Source organism: Neolamprologus brichardi, chromosome 2, assembly GCF_056152115.1.
Source record: "Neolamprologus brichardi isolate AB-2024 chromosome 2, ASM5615211v1, whole genome shotgun sequence".
Lineage (NCBI taxonomy): Eukaryota > Metazoa > Chordata > Actinopteri > Cichliformes > Cichlidae > Neolamprologus > Neolamprologus brichardi.
The window spans coordinates 31,737,501-31,757,190 of NC_142105.1; the positions used below are offsets into that span (position 1 = coordinate 31,737,501).

The 19,690-nt window shown below is 40.5% G+C and overlaps 1 protein-coding gene across 7 annotated transcripts in view; it reads right to left on the bottom strand.

The window, feature by feature from the left end:
- Window positions 1–19,690, bottom strand: part of drp2 (dystrophin related protein 2) — a 206,131-nt gene that overhangs the window by 63,242 nt on the left and 123,199 nt on the right. For all 7 annotated transcript variants that reach the window (XM_087851288.1, XM_087851282.1, XM_087851258.1 and 4 more), the window contains one exon: window positions 886–1,042. In XM_087851288.1, coding sequence (XP_087707414.1) covers window positions 886–1,042 — 157 coding nt within the window. The remainder of the gene's footprint in view (window positions 1–885; window positions 1,043–19,690) is intronic.

Here is a 19,690-nt window from a genome sequence, read left to right on the forward strand (position 1 = left end):
AGCTGGTATAGCTTGCATTTGATTGGAGGGTTTCAAAGTTTGAATTTCTTTCATTATTATTTCACTTCGTTAGTAAACCCGTTTCTGTGTGTATTCACCAGCTGTCTTTTGGAGATCCGAGCATCCTGCAGTGTACTCCATCAATGCCTCCATCAATAGTATCAACGGCAGATAAACTTGGAGAAAGTTTCAGTTATCTAGTATTGATTCAAACTGGACAATAGATGCACGTTTGATCGATATCTCGGATATCTGCAAAAGCTGGCAGAATAGAGACTTGTTATCTGCAAACTCCAAGCATGCTTATCCTTGTGCTTTTATTACTGCTCTGCTGAAGATTCAAATCCAGAATATTCCCCTGATTCAAATCTGGACTATTTTAGCTTTTATCAAGTAAAAGAAAAAAGTGCAAACACTGCCTAAAAAACCACACATCACACAGGTAGATGGGCTGCATTTATTTAGGTGTTTTCTGGACTTTATACTGATCAAAGTGATTTATCCATACTGATGACACAACAAGGGCATTTGGGGGGTTTAGTGTTCTACATGAGGAAACCTCAGCATGGAGACTTTTTGGTTAATGAACTATCAGCACATGACCCCGAGCATGCTCCCAGTATAATTTCATAATGTCTAATACGGACATAGATATATGGCTTTTAAAATTGAGAAGAAAATCCTTTAATATAGCAAGAATCGTATCCCCTCTATCACATATAATCAAAGAATCCATTTATGCGTTTTAGTTTCTGTTGTATTTTATATACATATATGGTTTTCTTTGCCTAATTTTTCAGTATGAATAAGCTGTGTATCTAATTTTCCTTTTGAGAATAACCACATCTTGTAAAATGGGTACTGAAAAGGTATTATCCACATTACCTGGTGGAACTCCCTCTGGTGCTGGACAGCTCCCACATCACCTCCTATGGGCAGCTGCTCCGACAGCTCCTCGTCCTTGGCCGTCAGCCATTCTATGATCTCCTGCAGGGAGAGCTGCAGCTTCCCGCTGTTGTCGGAGAAAGCCTCGAGCCGCACCCTGCCAGCACACACAGCAACACATTGCTTTAGCAAACAGTAGGATTGTCCAACTCACCACCCAAATGCTGCAGATGACAGTTGGTCACTGCAGCCTGTTTTGCACAATAGCAACATGTTTACATGTTTTCTTAGATAACTTCTAAACCACTCATTAGCAGCGTCACTTGAATTTGCAATTCAGTCATGACTCTTATTATCACCTGCATGCCATGTTATTTTTCCAGTAGTAACCCAGGTATTTTTCCATGTGAAGTCCAACCTTAAGAGTCTAAAGGTAAGTAGCACACTGTCCAAGATGAAATGAAAATATATTTCATGAGAAATTTGCTTTTTCAAGGATAAAGAAAATTGTAGCTTTTTTGCAGCAGTGATATGAATTAATCCTTAAAAGATTTTCAAACACTTCCAACAGATGGCCCAATTTATGCTGATTATTTTGTTGTTCCCACCAGATGGAATACATTATTAGGACAATACTGCAGGAAGTACTTTTTATAGCTACGAGAATGGTGAGCAAAGGGCAAGTAATAAAGGAAGACATCCTACAGCAAGATAACAACCCACTAACATTTGAATAAAAGAACTAAATGGTAGGTCTTATATGGCACTCAATCTGGTTTGGTGTGAAGCGGACAGGTTAAAAAAGGTCAAAGAGTGTTCCCACAAATGTGTTGCTCTATGTTTCATTTTTATTCGAGAACGAGAGTCAAAACTGTTAACATACCTTTAAACAATCATGAATTATTCATAATCTAAAGATCTAACACGGGCATCTTTTTTTTAACAGCTTGGGTTTATCAATTCTGAAGTAAGCTTCAGATGGTGTGGTCTAATGTCTGGTTAGCTAAGCTAGAGAGAGGTAGCATGTGATAATTTAAAAGACAACTTATACACAGAGGTAGCAACAATATGCCAAGGTGTGAAGCATTTTGCCTGCAAAAGTACTGCAAGGAGGAAAGACTGCTACCAGGAAAACATGGACATAAAAATGCAGAGTTAAAATACTTTAGCACCTTTTAAGTGTTTATCAGCAAGAAAGAGAAAGAGACTTTAAACATATTGGTAGACACATATGATCGAGTATAGAGTAGCGCTATATGTAACGCTGTACTTCCAACATGAACACAAAAAAAATCTGTATAAATGAATGCCTTAATTTCAAGTACAATGTGTCAGGATCTGGAGACTCGACTGGAAAATTCCATCAGGCACCTGAGTTCCTTGGTCTCCACCCCTGGGCGGAGCCATCATCCCTGCTGCAGTCCTGCACACCTGAGACTGATTCAGGGCAATCAGGTTGAGGATTTAAGGCCCCCTCAGACTCTCCTTCACCGCCAGTTCGTCAACGACCTCACGTTGGTATTGACTCTACGGCTTTTTATGCTCTTGCCACTTTTTCCTTGTTAACTTTGGTTTCGTGCGCTTCAGATTCCCTGGACCTTCTTTGCTATCACCCTCGACCTCAGCTCTCCGTGGATCATCTTCATATTCAGGAAAAAATACAAGGACCCTCACCTGCCTGCCCTCCAGCCTCACTCGCCACCTTGGACACAGCAGAACTCAGGTCTGCCAGCCTCTCCACTACTCCCCTGGACTATCGCTGCCTCTCCTTCAAAGCGAGGTTCACGCCGGTCACCAGTAAGCGCTATCAGTCAGTTTCACCTCTGCTTGGATACCCTGCACCTGCCGCCTTCTTAACCCTGTTCTCTTTTCTTCCCAGACGCAACCGCTCCGTTCCCGTCGCAACCTGCTAGACCCCCGTTCACCCCCGCTGTCACACGGTTACATCATTAGCGACACCCTGCCACATATTCACTTGTTGACTAAATAATAAACACTGCAAAACGTTGAGCCGTCTCTGTTGTGGTTATCTGCAATCGAGTCCGATCTAGCTATCGGCCCGTGGCCATTGTGACACAATGACAGCATTACTGGATCCATGGACAGGGTGATGGTGAAATGACAGTACAATGCTACATTTTCTTTATTATATTTGCTAAATATAAATACTTTTGTTCTTTTGTTTTTTTTTTTTGCAGTCTTTCAACTAGGGATGCAACGATACCAATTTTTTCAAACCGATACGATACCGATACTTGGATCTGAGTACTTGCCGATACAGAGTACAAAAAACGATACTTCTACCACACACACACAAATGCAATGAATTGGAAGACAGGTTTTATTTTATTCTCTGCCGATAAAAAATAAAATCTTAATAAAAATGACCACAAAAAAAAATTTCAAGTGAAAAATAAGCACTTCTGTTAAGTTATTGCAGAGTCTCCACATTGTAATTTAACAAAATATCACTGAACTACTGGCACTGTCTCGAGCTTTCAGAATAATAAATAAACACTTCTGTTTGGAATAAAATAAATACAAATTAGGTTTGAGAATAAAATAAACTTTTAAATTGTTGCAGAGTGTCCATATTGTAAACAAACAAACAAAATAACAAAAGTATTCGCCATTGACGAACAAACTCCTCATCTGCCCGTGGATCATCAGTCCACTGCGCTGTTAAACCAAGGACTGACATCGCGCACACACTGCTTGTCTTTACCTCTTCAGAAAGTCTTGGCACCATTATCTCCCTGATTTTCCACAACCGGCATTGGCTGGTCATCCAGAGCGATAAAATGAGTCGAGCCTCTGTTATTTTAACTGCCCGTGGATTTTCTCTTGACATTTTTCTTCGCTTTTCCAAAACCTGAGTTAAAGTTGGCTGTTTCGGTCCACACTGCTGACATTTTGTTTAGCCTAGCTACAGCAGCCTCCAGTTTCTCTTTTTTATCTGGAGCCGCCAGTCTCACTCACCTAACCCTGTGCCTGTTTAGCGCGGGATGTCCCCCTAGTGGCCAATCTAAAACACTACAACAGAAATGACAAGCCACCCTCTGATTAATGAAATAAGTTAGTATCGGTTCATGGTATCGGTTAACTTTTACGAGTATGAGTACACACACATTTTACAGTATCGGCCCCGATACCCGATACCAGTATCGGTATCGGTGCATCCCTACTTTCAACCTATGAAGCAAGGGGATATTTTAAATTTATGTGTTACAAAAAGTTGATAGCAACACTTTTTCAGTCTTTTGCGTCAGTAAAAGTTGGAACAAGGATAGAAGCTACGTTTTTGGTCTACTTTTGTCTGAAATCAGAGAAGATTTACTGTGTCAAAAATGACTTAAGATTTTTATAGTAAATCTGAAAATTCTGTAACTGCTGCAAAATGAGATGCAACACTGGACTATTCTATTTCTTTTCATCAAAGATGCATGCGATGTCTTTTATGTAGAATGCCACATGGTGCAAGGTGAGAGGCACAGAGTTGTAGATGACAGTATTTTCCAGGCTTGCTGAAGTGAACTAGGTTCACATGACAGAAGGAAGTTATCTGTTCGCCACCTGCCAGCAGCATAAGAGATATCTGAGGGAAGTACTGCTTTTGTAGCACAGTTGGCGCCGGCAGTGTGGGGGCAATGTGAAAGCTTCCTCGTGTTTCAATTACACACCAGAAGCCAGCACTCAAATATCATTATTCCTGCACATCACAATTTGCCAGCACTGTCACATCAAAGATGATGAGTGGGAGCGAAAGCAAGAGTGAAAAAGACGTGTTACTGCTCACATCTGTAAATGAGAGAGGACTTTGCAAAAACCTAACTTGATTCAGATGACAGTTTATGTGAAATCAAAGCAAAAATCTTTAAGATTTTAGCTGCAATCAAATAGAAAACCGCCAGAGATGAAATTCTGCAAGACACAAGGTTAGTTAATTTCATGCTGCTAAATGGAGTTTAAGCAAATACTTATCTATAATCGTTCAACCTGAACCAACAGCATCGCCGATTCCATATTACTGACTGAAAAAAGGACTGTAAGGCACTATTATCCAAATTGAATTCAGCATAGATGGGCTCTGACACATAAGGGATTAGGTGTCAGGTCAGCGATGGCGGTTTCAGAAAGCGCATGTGGGGAAAGCTTCAAGACTTTAAGGAGAAAAGGACAGAAAGGTGAAATCAAGCTTGTAAGTGCACGTTTCAGAACTGATAGGCCTCTTTGTTCAACCCTGTGTCAGAAAACCTGGGTGAACCAGACCATGATGTCCCCTAGCCTCTTGTTGCCCCTCCAGCTGTACTCGCTGTGGTGATTGAATCAGAGAGGAGCTGTTTTTCCATGGCCCCTGCAGAAGAGGCTGTCAGTCCATAACAGGCATGAGGACACACACACACAACCATACCAAACATACACACATACAATCACTCAGCATGAATGGAATGAGTTTTCTGTTTCAAGTAAGAGCAAACCAGGGCCTAAGTAAGGTCATCCATCAAAAGATGACCCTGACGCTTTTGCAGAGAAGCTTCAAAATGCTTCGAACTACGCAGCAGACATTCACACAAGCAATCCGAACACGCACATACGCAGCTCGGAGCGCATTCGCTGATCACTGCTTTCCATTACACACACCGAGGGTGAAACAAATAGAGCGCTGCGCTGGAATGTAATCGCTGTCACATGGTGAGGGCTGCCAAGAACAGCTCCTGCCCTGCTAAGCTACAGGGAGGCCAGGCTTAAGGTTTGCCAGTATGTGAGGCTGACTGAAGTTATTTTATCTCAACTGGAAACATCATGATATTCATTTAGGTTTTTTTATGGGTCAGCCTCTGCTGCACTGGATAAGGAGATGCCAGGAGATGCCTGTGTGTGTCCAAAAAGAGGGAAGAAAGGACCAAAAGAGGAAAAGGTTTGGTGGGTGAGCTCTTCTTACTTGATTCAAACGTATTCAGTCTAGGTTTTGATAGGCGATACGGCATCTTTGTGGTGATATGCGGTGTTTAGTATTTGCTCATTTGTTTTCTTTTGTTTGTAATTTGTCTGACCACTGCATGTGGGGAAAGCTTTTGTTGAGATGTCTACTCCTGGGAAGATTGCGGCATTTTATCAACACACACCTGAATGGCTGAGACCAGCAAACTGCCTAAAACGTCTGCTTTTGCAGAAGTGGTCACATTTTTTCCCTTAGTAGCATCTGGCTGCCAGTAGTAGTACCCTCTAAATTAGGGATGCACCGATACCACTTTTTTGGAAACGAGTACGAGTACTTGCATTTCAGTACTCACCGATACCGATACAGAGTACTTAATAAAAACATGATTTAAATTTACAGGTAACAGCTTTAGTCCTATAATTTAACAAAAAAACAACAACAAGGGACTAGTTTGGAATTAAGAACATTTATTTAAAATGAAAAGCATGTTGTATGCAACATATTACAGAATAAATAATTATAAAAAACAAAATTTAATTTTAAATTTGTTCGTCTGTTTCTCTGTTTAGACGTCTCACTAGCACAGTCACAGCTGGGATGACATCAGAGGCTAGTGCGTCGTAGCTGCTCACTTTTTTAGTTAGTTCCTCAAAGGGGGCGAAGATGGCAACAGTCGTCTCCATAAGAGCCCATTGGTGAGCGGTGAGATAGTCAGGGAGTTCGTGCTCGGACACCCCCAGCACTCGCTTTGGCTCAATGAGGGACTGGAGCATGTAATACGTGCTGTTCCAGCGCGTCTGTACGTCCTGCTGCAGTCTCTTTATTGGCTGGTTGAGCTGTCCCTGAATGTCCTCGAGGCGGGAGTAGGCTAAGGCGGAGTGTTTAAAATGCCCAACTATTTTCCGTCCCACTGCTGTAGCATCAGCTATGCTCCTCTGTGCTAATAAGCGTGGGTAAATAAGCGTGGGTAAACTCTTTGTACGCGTTGTCGTGTTGGGATTTTGGTGCTTGATTAAATTACTTGTGTTAAATGCGCTACCTTTAGAGCCTCTGGACAATTTCGCTGAGCACAATTTGCAGTCCGCCTTTGTTTTCACGTCTTCGTTCACTTTGAAATAGTTCCACATGGCTGACTTGTCTCGCCTGCCCTTCTCTCAGCTCTGAGATGCAGCCGGGGCCTGGGGGCGGGCACTCGGGGCCTGGGGGCGGGCACTCGGGGCCTGGGGGCGGGCACTCGGGGCCTGGGGGCGGGCACTCGGGGCCTGGGGGCGGGCACTCGGGGCCTGGGGGCGGGCACTCGGGGCCTGTGATTAACCCCTTACATGCCGCTCAAACATAGACAGGTCTCAGACCGTGGTATCGGTCCCCGGTATCGGGGGACTTTTAACAAGTACGAGTACTTTAGAAAATGTGGTATCGATGCCGATACCCGATACCAGTATCGGTATCGGTGCATCCCTACTCTAAATAAAGGAAGCAGTAGGCGTGCACCTAGTTTCCTAGAGGATTGCGCAGAGAAAACTTTTTTTCACAATGAAGAACAAAGGGAGAAAATTAACCAAAAACAAAAACATTCTGCGGGTCTGTTCTGTTTGTGCTGTGCTTGTATCTGTGCCTGTCTCAAGCTGCTCAAAAATAGCCAACAGGCTTGATGGCAGTGCCAGAAATAATCGATACAAATGGGCTAATGGCAATGCTTGAGTGCATGGCAGACTGCTTCCTGTGTCTGCCCTTGACACGGCACACGCTCAACGTACAGAGTCATCTGCTGGCATCACAAACAACAGTCTAATGATTGAAAGGCAGCCAGTTGCACGAGCACACACGACGAGATAGTCTGGTCTGAATTGAGACCGGTACTCAAAATACCAGATATTGTCATAGTGAAGAATGCAGACCTTTTCATTTCCTGGATTAGCGTCATGCGAGGGATTCATAAGAGATAAAATATGCCACCCAACATTAGAGAGACTGATCTTTGTTGTGAATATGAATAAACAGATTCTTGCTATAGCAGCTGAGGTAACAATCAACATCCCCGTGTCCTTGAAAACGACACTGAATCATTATCAGCTCATCGCTGTGGTGGCTCTGGAGAAGAATGCCAATCACAATGTTCTGGGTGTAAATATTAGATTGCGTTGCTTCTTGGTTAACCTTTCAGTGTAAGTCAGTGTTCTACCAGGTGAAATAATGTGTTACATGAAAATTAATGGTGTGTGTCAATATTTCTTGAGATTTAGCATCGAAAGTAAATAATATGGTCAAACAAAACTCCAATTCCCTAATCAGTGAGAAAGAGAGAAACATAGTGCTTGGTTCGATGATTAATTCATGCATAGGAGGATATGCTCAGTGTTTCTCCTGATTTAGAAGAGAGTAGCGTGCTAGCGCGTTGCCTCGGGGCCCAGAGAAGCTTTGAGCACAGCCCCCTCATCTCATTCTTTCTCAATTGCAAAGACATTGCAAGAGAGCTGCCAACGTGATGAGCCCTGTTGACACAACCACTGCATTTTGTTCAATTATGTATAAAGAAATATTTTTTTTCCCCAAATCTCCTTTTGGTTTTGAATTCTGCTTTATACTCAATTTGATTGTTTTTACCTTCATACAATAAAGGATTAACCTTCTTTTTGTTTTCAGCACATTAGAAAGCTTTCCACCAACGAACCAAGTCGTACTTTGGGTACTTTCAGTTTGCTGCCAAAAATGTGAAAAAATGTGAGTCTTTGCATGTTTCAAATGGTAAATGGCCTGTATTTGTGTAGCGCTTTACTAGTCCCTAAGGACCCCAAAGCGCTTTACACAATCAGTCATCCACCCATTCACACACACATTGGTCGTGTCCAAATTCATGGGCTGCTTCCTCCTGAAGCCGCATTTGTAGACCGATTACGTCACAGCGACGCGCCGAAGGCTGTCCAAATTCGTAGACTCCTCCGAATGCAGCCGACAAATGCGTCCTCCTTTTCCCCGAATTTGAAGGATGGGTTGGGTGTGTCCTTCGTGGCCTACCATATCCCAGAATTCATAGCGCGGCCCAGCCAAACTCCAGTTTCCAACAATGGCGGCCGCTACCAAGTTTTAAAATTACTCATACTAATCTTTCTGGGTCACAAAATAAACTTTTAACATGTTTTCAGGCGAGAAAGTAACTGTGTAAACATCAAATATCTGCTCGGTTTATCAGGATATCGCATATTTGCAAAAGTGCTTCGACGTTTTCGGAGCATCTGCTACCCACCAGCTCGATAGCTAGCTGGGAGCTCGAGGGTTACTGAAGCCGCTGAGAACGGCACAACTCCTGGCACATCATTTTCAGATCACTGCAGACTTTTGCTACTCAGGTTAAACGTAATATATAAGTCACTTAGACAACCTAAAAATGTTATTGTTGGGCTTTTTTCAGTGTTTTATTTGTTCGTGAGTAAATCAGTTTGGCTGAGATTAAAGTTATTAGATTAGATTAGATAAAATAAAACTTTATTAATCCCCTGGTGGGTTCCTCCGGGATTTTCACACAGCTGAATAAACGTCAAGCAGAAAACTGATTAAACAGAAATGTGAGACAGTCGAGAATTTACGCCAGTGTCCTGTTATATTTTAGATAGCAAAGAGCAGACGGCCGAGTTTATTCAACTCCACCGAGACAGCGGTGACGCTAATCAGAAGGCTAGACCGTCCAATTTCCCCAGCCGTTTACTTCCAGCCTACCCGACCTTCTGAGGACCCGGCCCACGTAGACCGCGAAGGCCGGGTCCTCAGGAGGATGCAGCCCATGAATTTGGACATGACCATTCACACACTGGTGATGGCAGCTACATTGTAGCCACAGCCACCCTGGGGCGCACTGACAGAGACGAGGCTGCCAGACACTGGCGCCACCGGGCCCTCTGACCACCACCAGTAGGCGGTAGGTGAAGTGTCTTGCCCAAGGACACAACGACCGAGACTGTCCAAGCCGGGGCTCGAACCGGCAACATTTTCCAATTACAAGACGAACTCCCAACTCTTGAGCCGCTCCCATACATCTAACTACACAAAACCTTTGGCTGGTAAGTGGCTCAATCTGTCACATTAGCAAAATAGAAATTTATGACCTGATCAAGAAAAATGAGAAGGATCACTAAAATGACCAATCAGAACTTATGGTTCGTCTGTTTTTTTGCTTATTTGTTTTTCCAATCTTCATGTCTTTGTGGAATGAAAAGCCAAAACACAACTATAAGAAATTAATGAAAAATTAAATGTTCAGATAAAAGACATTGCAACATTTGGATAAGTAATTCAAGAAGCAGCAATAAATGGCTGCGGCTCTTTCATATCATTAGTACAAAACATGACTTGAACACAACTCTAATGGTCCATTGCTAACATTTAAAATTCATTTTTGTTGGAGCAGAAACTACTTTCTTGCTGTTCAACTACTTTTCGCCTCCAATTGCAGTCTCTAATTGTCTTTCCTCAGAAAAGTGCACATATTTTAAAAATATTACATAATACATATAACATACATATAACATAATATTAATATGTTTTTAGACTAAATCTTGTAGCATGTTTTGTTGCCGACATTTGCAATAAAATGCAACCCGTCTCAAATAAGTAAATGTACAGTGAGCATCGTTATGCCAGTGTGGTTTTTTTAAAAACATATTTTTTTAAATATATCCTGCCAGAGTCAAAATTGTTAGCCCCTCCTGCTAATAGTCAATTCTATATTCTTTTTGCTAACAGTTATCTGCTGACTGCTGGAGGCTTTCTTTTAAAATCTTCACATAAGCTTCTTTCTTCATCCTTCTTTGCACTTTAATGAGATTCCCAGTTCTAGTTGCCCTGAAGCATCCCACAGCATAATACTCCCACCGCCATGTTTCACTGTTGAGACGGTCTTCTTTGGGTTATGTGCCTCTCCCTTCTTTCTTCAACCATAAGCAGCATCTCTGTGAGCTTTAGTTTAGTCTCATCTAACTACAGAACTCACTTCCAGTATGCATGATCTTTCTCCAGTCTATCTTGAATTGTCTGTTCTACAAAAGTTTGTCGTTTTTCTTGGTCTGTAACCTCACTATCTATCACTGTGCACGATTCTAGTGATTGTCTTCTTTGAGACCACAGTTTCCAACTTGGCTAAGGCATCCACGAGTGTCTTGGCAGTTGTTCTGGGGTCTTTAGACACATCTCTCACTGGTTTTTCACTCCAGAGTCTTTGAAATATTTTGCTTTCTTTCTTTGCCAGGCTTCTATGTTCTGTACTTTGTGACTCTCTAAGAATTTCTTGATGACGTTTTCACTCCAGTTCTTGACACTTATAAATGTTGTGATAACTTATATCCATATGCATCTCCTGCTTTGCGAGCATCAGCATTCATTTTCCTCAAGCCTAAACTGATGAATTTTCATATGAGGCCTGGTTCCGTGGGTTTGCAGTTTGTTTTTGGACAGCAGCTATTATCCTCCACCTGTTGAGGTGGAGCTAGAGGTTGTCTCTCCTCTTGGGATCTCCTGCAAATCATCAGATGCAATTAACTGCCGTTAGTCTCATGTGCACTTACATGAGGACGCTGCTTATTTCCTGCTGCCTTGGATCACAATTCACTGTTTTCCAGAAGTGCTCCTAGATCACCTGCCTGCCCACCGTCAGCCTCTTCTTGGACCAAGGGTTCTTCCACTACCTCCTCCCTTGTCCAACTAGCTTAGATTCCAAGTAAGGCTTTTTCCATTATTATTTTGTTCCCAGGATTTTCTGCCCTGCCTAACCGCCTTCTCCTCTCTCGCAGATTCACCCTACCCTTTTCTACCAGTCTCTGCTTCTCTGATCCGTCTCTTGCCCTTTTGTCCAGGTACACCTTAGTTACCAGTGTTCGCCGTAGGTTTTGTCATGTAAATGATTTGACTGAATAAAGTGATTTCAACTACTTCTTGCCTTTTTCCTGTTTTGCCTGGATCCTGCACTTGAGTCCTAAAAACCATAGCTTACTAAATCTAAAAATTATTTTATTTTCAGCACGATGCTTTTTCAAGTGATGGCTCAAATCCTTGAAGTTTTTAGACTGTGCATAAATTGGAAGATAACCCTAAGTTTTATCTTGATTTTACTAGCTTCAAACTAAATGAAGTTAAAGTATACTTTTGGAGAGCAGTGGTTTCTGCTGAATAGGGGGCGAATAATATTAATGCTGTTAATTTTTGTTTGTTCTGGAAAAACAATGTTATTCTATGAAAATACAATGTACAATTTGTGCTTTTAAAAAATGAGCATGTTTACAAATTATTTGTTGAAAACCTGTGTCATGGCTGAGCAGCTGATATATTTGCAGTGTGGACCCAAAAAGCAGACAAGGGAGAGATGGCAGTGAAGTTTAAACAAAATAGGAGCCATTTATTTGGCTGTAAAAACATGAAAACAAAAGAAAAGCAAGGCAAACAGGAGCAAGAACTAAAACCTAAACTGGAAATAACTATGAACGACTATGACAACTACGACAAGAGAAACATTAACATGAACCTGAGCAGAATCACGAGAGACCTGACGTAGAGGGAGAAAAACAGACGAACCGACAACGAACAAAGGGAGACAGATGACTTAAATACACAGGAGGGTAATGAGGGAAGTGAGAACACCTGGGGAAAACAGCTGACACAAATGAACCTGAACGCCACAGGGGAAGTACAACTAAACACACTGAACATGAAACACCAGACTCTTCACAATAAAACAGGAACAAGAAAAGAGACGTAGACAAGACAACATGAGCTTGACAAATACAACATGCGACATGCAGACATGAAATACATGGGGAGACTCAAAAGACACAAGGAGACATAGAAGAAACATAACTGGACCAAAACTCAACTAAACCTAAACTAAAAGAATAACAGAAGAACTTCACATGATTTCAATTTAACAATCAAAAATACAAAATAAACTCAAAATGCTGGATCACAGACCCAGCCCGCTGACAATGTCTTGCTGTGTTAAAAAACCCTTTGGGAAAATGTGAATAAAAACCTATTCCATATAGAGACACACTAGTTGTAATTTTATGCAAACAAATAAGAACTAGTGTGTCTCCATATATTTTCTGAACTATATAGAGACACACATGTGCACCATACACCCAGTGTAATCCATAGATCAAAATCTTTGGAGTTGGATTACCATACTGGCATAAGTTTCTCACACTGCAAAGCATTTTAAAATCACAACAGTAGGTATTTTAAAGTTGTGACTGTCAATATCAATAAATTATATGGTGTCATAAAAGTACACTGCTAACAGCATGTTCATGTTTACCAGCTTTTCCCAAGCGTCTCCCTCCTCTTTCCCTTTTTGATTTTGTGCTCTGTAGGGGTCGATCGTGTCATGTGTGATGCATTCAGAGACTCCCCCTGTGGCGGAGGAGTTTTACTGATTCCTAGCCTAAAGGATTTCTTCCAAGAGCAATCTTACTGATATTTGTGGGGAACAGACGTGACGAATGACATGAGCAGAGCACCTACTGAAGCCATTTTCCACAATTGGAAATACTGTATGCATTTGAATATATAAAAAATATAACAGCTATGGGGAACACATTCCTGTAACAAATTCCTCACAGCGGCATGAGTTAATAGAGGAAACTGTGCATGCTTCGAGCTCTGAGTGACAAAACAAACATTAATAAAAAAAGTCCTTATCTAAATCTCAACTTGAGGAATATTTAGACATATAAAGCAATCTATTTGGTTACTTCAACAGAGAAGATACTTTCTTTTCCTTCTTTACCTTTAAGAACAGCAACTAAACCATCTTAATTAGTGACTCACTGCTGTAATTATCTACATTCAGAATGTCCTATATGAATCATGCACATTTCCACATCATACTTATAATACAATATGTCAATATAGTCTCAGAGGGTTCTGCTAGATACCTTCAATATGTACAGTAGAAGAAGATATGGTATTATAAATGTATCTTGCTATAATGGTTCGCATATTACAGAGAGCAATTTGACATTGCACTGGTATCTAAAGATGTGAATGACAACCGGGCGGAATTTCAATGCAAATGCAAATGCACAGACATGGATATACAGACAAGGGTTGAGTGGGTACATATATGAATACAAATAAGGAAACCGTTTGCTTTTTCCCCCCAGCAGATACCCAGGATGTATCATTAGCACAGCGCGGAGTAGGGAAGGTGTAAAAGGTGTTAGGAGAAGCTGAGACACTTGAAAGAAATAAAAGATGACAAATAAGAAGCACAAAAGATCACTGCTGAAATGGTCATACAACCCCACTCCTCTTTAACACCTGAGTGTATATGTTCAGTGTCGAGACAATAAGGAAAACCAGTGATTTATATTCCAGATTTATTGTGTGCATATTGGTGTGAGCCTGCAGAGCAGATGTTTTCCCCCAGAAACATTATTTCGCTTTACTGATTGTGTAAGTTAATGTGTTTATGTTCATTCATCCAGACATGGATCAGCATACTTATCACTATTTTATGCTTATGAGGCCACATGAAGAGGTGCTGGGACTCCAGAGTGGATCCGTCCTTTGTTGGTTAGTTGCATTGCCTAAATATCACTACTTCCCCTTTCATTCATTATAGATAGCTTGTTGCGGAAGAGCAAGCAGAACAAGAAGCTGACAGAAGTGCGAAACTGGTAACATATTTTAGTAATGTAGCAAATTATGGAACTTTCAATGCTCAGAGATTTAAACAACTACAGCTGCTTTAAAAACATTCTAAGAGTAGGACTGAAGAGGGGGTCGTCATCAGCCATTCATCACACTGCCTCGCTAAAGCACTGTGCAGTCAGTGTATTGCTGGTGTCTCTGCTGAACCAGACTAATAATGTTTGGGAAGCTGCAGAGCCGTATCAGAAAAGCTGGTATGACAAATAATAATAATCATTACAACCATTTTTACTAATATTGTCCTGCTGCAGGGACACTAGAAGAATTTGTGTTTGTGTTTTTACCTTTCGTTATGAGAAACTGTGTGTTTATTAAGGTTTTGTTTGTTTTTCAGTGTTTTAGGAAGGTAGATAAAAAGTAGGTCTTCTTTAAAAGTGCCCGATACGTGGAACATTACAACTGTCATAAAAACTCACTGGCTACTTCATTAGGTACACCTATTCAACTATTTGTAGGCAAATATCTTTAGCCAATCACATGGCAGGAACTCAATATATTTTGTCACGAAGACATGGTATCTGCTAAAGTTCAGAATCAGGATGGGAAAGAAAGGTTATATACGTGACTTTGGCATGGCATGGTTGTACACAGAGTGGTTGGCATGAGTACTTCAGAAACTACTAATTTACCATCTCAAATTGGTTTCTTGAACATGACAGTGACTTCACTGTACTCAACTGGCCTCTACTAATTTCTATATTTCCATATTTCTAAAGAGTGTAGAAGATACCTGCTCTGTCACTTGCCTCCCTTTGCAATTTCCAGACCTTTTAAATGAAGATAAAGAGTCAAAACTGGTGTGAACTTTTAACCCTTTAAGACCTACTATAGAACCAAGTCCGCCAGAGCTTATCTTTATATTTTTACATGTTGTGGAGCCATTTTTGGGAGCATTTCAAGTTGCTATACATCAATATAACCATTATAGCCCAGATTTTAATAATATGTATGCATTAAGTGCATAGTAATTACATAAATTTCAAAAAAGTGCAATAAACTACAAAAAAATTTGAAAATCGTTTTTGCTTTTTTAACATATATTTCTAGTTAGAGAAATTTAAGAGGCTTATCCCTCAAAACTGTAAATACAAAAAAGTTGCACAAAATACTTTCCCACCACAGGAAATTTGTTTTGAGTGTCTTCATAGTTTTATTTTTGAAATACACCAATTTTAACATAGTGCAGGAAAAACAAAAATAAATATTATACTGCAAATTTGCAAAAAAGCAGCATATGCATCAAAATAAACTATTTCCAGCAGTTCAATATGAGTCCTAAGCATCCCAGAAACGACACAGAAAGTCATAAAGTCAAAGATAACTTTTAAAAACACCAGTATAGGCTCATGAGGCTGACGTCTATCCCAAAGTAGGAAGTGTTATGAACAGCTGATCGGATCGGCAAAGCGTGTTTCTGGAATATTATGTTTTTGTTGCTGCAAGCGCTTTTTATGCAGTTTTTGCAAAACTATATGTGGAAGGAAACTGTGACCGAGGACAAGCTGATGGCATAAGATGTAAGTACAACTCCTCTGGTTTCATATGCAAAAAAAATTATTGCACTAGCTTATGTGGTTGCGTGTGAAGGACCTTGGTCCAGTAATAGCAAAAGCAGACAACATTCTGTGCCCCCACCCTTGTAGGGGGTAGAAAGACAGGGAGCCCGAGGTCATAACTTAGGCGCCACGACAGATAAGAGAGTGTGAATGTTTAGGTTTACGACCAGGTGGGGGCTAGAGGAAAGTATAAAAAGCTGTGTAACACATCGCCATTTTGAGACTTGCTGTGACCCTCTTACGCATCTCTCCCCATTCGGATGGTTGTTATGCTCATTGTGTGAAAATTGTATGGAAATAAAGGATTGTTGATTGAGCATTTATACACCGAGTAAGTGTCCTTCCTTCAGCCCAAAGATTCAAAGAACTGGGAGAATTCAACACTACTGGGATTTAAAAATAGTTACACAAAACAGAGCGTGCTGCTCCGACCGGTTTTAAAGGGTTAAAGCAAATACGTTTACTATTATACTTTAATACATCAAAGCAGTACGTTAGACAACTAAATTTTAAACTAAACAACGCACTTGCGAGGATAGCTCATGGTTTCTAGTTGTTACAGTAAAGCAACACCTTTATTTTTTTTTTCCTGGTACTACTGAGTCCTAATTCATCACAGTACTCAATGCAGTCTAAGATGACAAAAGAAAGAAAAATTAGATCACACAGTGAAACTTACTGAACTAACAGCTTTTTATTTATCACTAAGCGAGGTAATGACAAACTAAATGAATGCATGCTGTTTAATCCTTTAGAAGGTAAAATATGAGGTAATTAGTTGTTTTAAACAAATGATTGTGCGCAACAACAAAGCTTAAACTAGCCATAAGGAAGAAGAAAAGACACTACAGAGAGGTGATATGATTTAAAATACAAGCCACACTTGTTATGTTTTGGTGACACATAGAATCAACTGACTTTCTCATTGTTCTTACAGTGGACAAGATCAAGTATTTGGTAAGCTGAATGTTACAGAAAGAGTGATAGCACTCACAATAATTGTGGTCAGTGACAGTAAAACATGTATCCAACATTTAAAATGATTCTCATATGCATCTGCTCATGTTTAGTTATACTTGAATTTTTAAAGTAAATGTTTAAATGGACCGGTTCCTATATAGAACTTTTTCTACTCTATTCAAGCACTCAAAGCGCTTTATACAACATTTCTCATTTATCCATTCATATACAACCAATTTTTCTATGCCTAAGAGCTTTCTATCTAACATTCACACTCCGATGAGCTCATTTGACAGCAGCTTGGGGTTCAGTATCTTACCCAAGGATACTTTGACATGCAGACTGCAGAAACCGGGGATTGAACCACCAACCTTCCAATTAGTAGATATCCTGTGCTACCTCCTGAGCCACAGACACCCAAAAGATCATGCAGATGAAAACGCTCCCTTCACTGGTAAATTAAAACATAGTTCTGCAGTTGAGTGTCAAATATCTAGATTTTCACTGCTTACATGGGAAGTCCCCAAAAAAGCTTGCAGTCATTATACTACAGTGGATGGGATTCATCAGGTGATATGAATAACTGACAATACATTTGTTACAAGCAAACTTTGGGAAAGATGTGACCAAAACGTTACTGTTTTGTGGAATTTAAGAGTGAATATACATATGTCATATTATTGCTTTGACTACATCATAATTTATTTCTTCCCTCCTCTAAAAAGCCAAACTCTTATTTCTGATATTAATAATTTCTTCCATTTGTACTCCAGTAGGAAACAGTAACTACTTAATAAGAACCTAAATTCTTAGCTATATTTATAATTAGTATCCAACTGCTATAATTACAACATTTTTTTTTTTTGTGGTGTAATAGAAAAATCTTTAGCTCGCTGATCCACATTTGACCCCAAAGCAGCTCTTACTATGGGAGAATGAATGCAACCAGGGCTCATGTAAAAATAAATAAATACACATCCAAATCCCTCATTGTCTTCTAACTCCCAAAGACGGTGTTTCTCCCAATTTGTGGATTTGATTTGCTTCATATAAACCATTCAGCTTACCTCTGTACAGGGTGAGCACAAAGCCTCATTATTTTTACAGCTAGTCAAGCACTGCAGCGGTCCAAAATGTCCAACGTTGTCTCTAATCTGCACAAACCACTTCTGATTTGTTCTGCATCAAATGACTGGTGAGAAGATATCGTTCCGTGCTCCACTCACTCTTGCTTAATTTGAAGCTGTTTACAGCTTGGGATTAATGTTTGTACACACACACACACACACACACACACACACACACACACACACACACACACACACACACTATGTGGTAACTTGCCATATTATTCATGGGGATCCCAATTCCCCAATGATTTGTTTTATCATTAAAGTGTATCAAAGTTTGTTTTTTCAGCCTCGCCACCAGATACGCTTTGAGCAGCATGATATGCGTGACATCAATGGCAGTCTCTCAAGGAAAGAGAGGGAAGGAGTGTGTTAGGACTCTTTAAATTATTATAGAATTGATTTAGTAATTGATTAAGACACGGAAAAGGCTTACAAATAGTAAAATTAAAACCCCTGAAAATCTGGGCCACATTTACAGCAGTTGGCCTCGCGGCTTAAACCTCATCCATCAGTATTACAAGGACACAGTGAGTCTGAGCAAATATACACAAAGCACTTTAGAAGAATGCAGCCTTTTCTTGAAATAAACTCTTAGATCTCAATATGATTCTCAGGCAGCAGTAAAAACAAAATCCACTCCTTCGAATGACTAAATGATTGATGGCTAAAATTCCCAAAAGAGTGCCACATACATCAGGCCCTGTCACTAGCAACTATAGAAGAATCGGTTTTCACCCAGCCTTGAACAATTTAATTATCATTAACATGTAATTGGAGCTAAATAAGCCCTGCGGGGATCATACTGTAGCTTTTCCTGTGGGTGATGTAGGAAAAGTGGGGCACAAATAACCAAAGGCGTCTCTAGAATTGCTAGTAAGCATAGGATGATGTGGAGGTGGAGGATAGTACAAGAAAAAAAAAATAGCACCAGCAGATCAAGGTGAGATCTGCAAGAGGAAAATGTACAAAAATTCAAAGTAAATGGAAATAAAAGATATCTTGAATTAAGAGGACACTGGTAGACGCGATAGATGTGAATAGAGATAGAGGTGTTGTCATAATAACAAAAATGGAGACAAAAACAGACTCAGAGGTCTCCCTTTGCCCTCAGACAGACGCTGAGCGTGGGTGGTTGGCTCTCTGCAGTTATCTGAGCCATGCGGCAAATAAATTCATAGCATGCCACTGAGCTACCCACACGAACCCCTGTGGGCATTCCCTGCAGTGAATAACAGTGGGCATGTCCCTACGTGGCACAGCCTGAACCTTAACAATGCTTGTTATTGTCATCAATATGGTTAACACTAATCAACTAAACTATGGCAGAAAGTCTGTTTGGAGGAAGCAAAGTTATACCTGCAAATGAACTGTGATGATTCAGCAACAGCCTATTTTTGTCTGACTACAACAGTATGCAGAAATAGGATGTGGTAGCTCCAGCCTCACTGGAAAAACGCCATGATTGAAACTGTCCTCCCACACTAAAATGACCAACTAGTTTGTTCACGAAAACAGGTGTT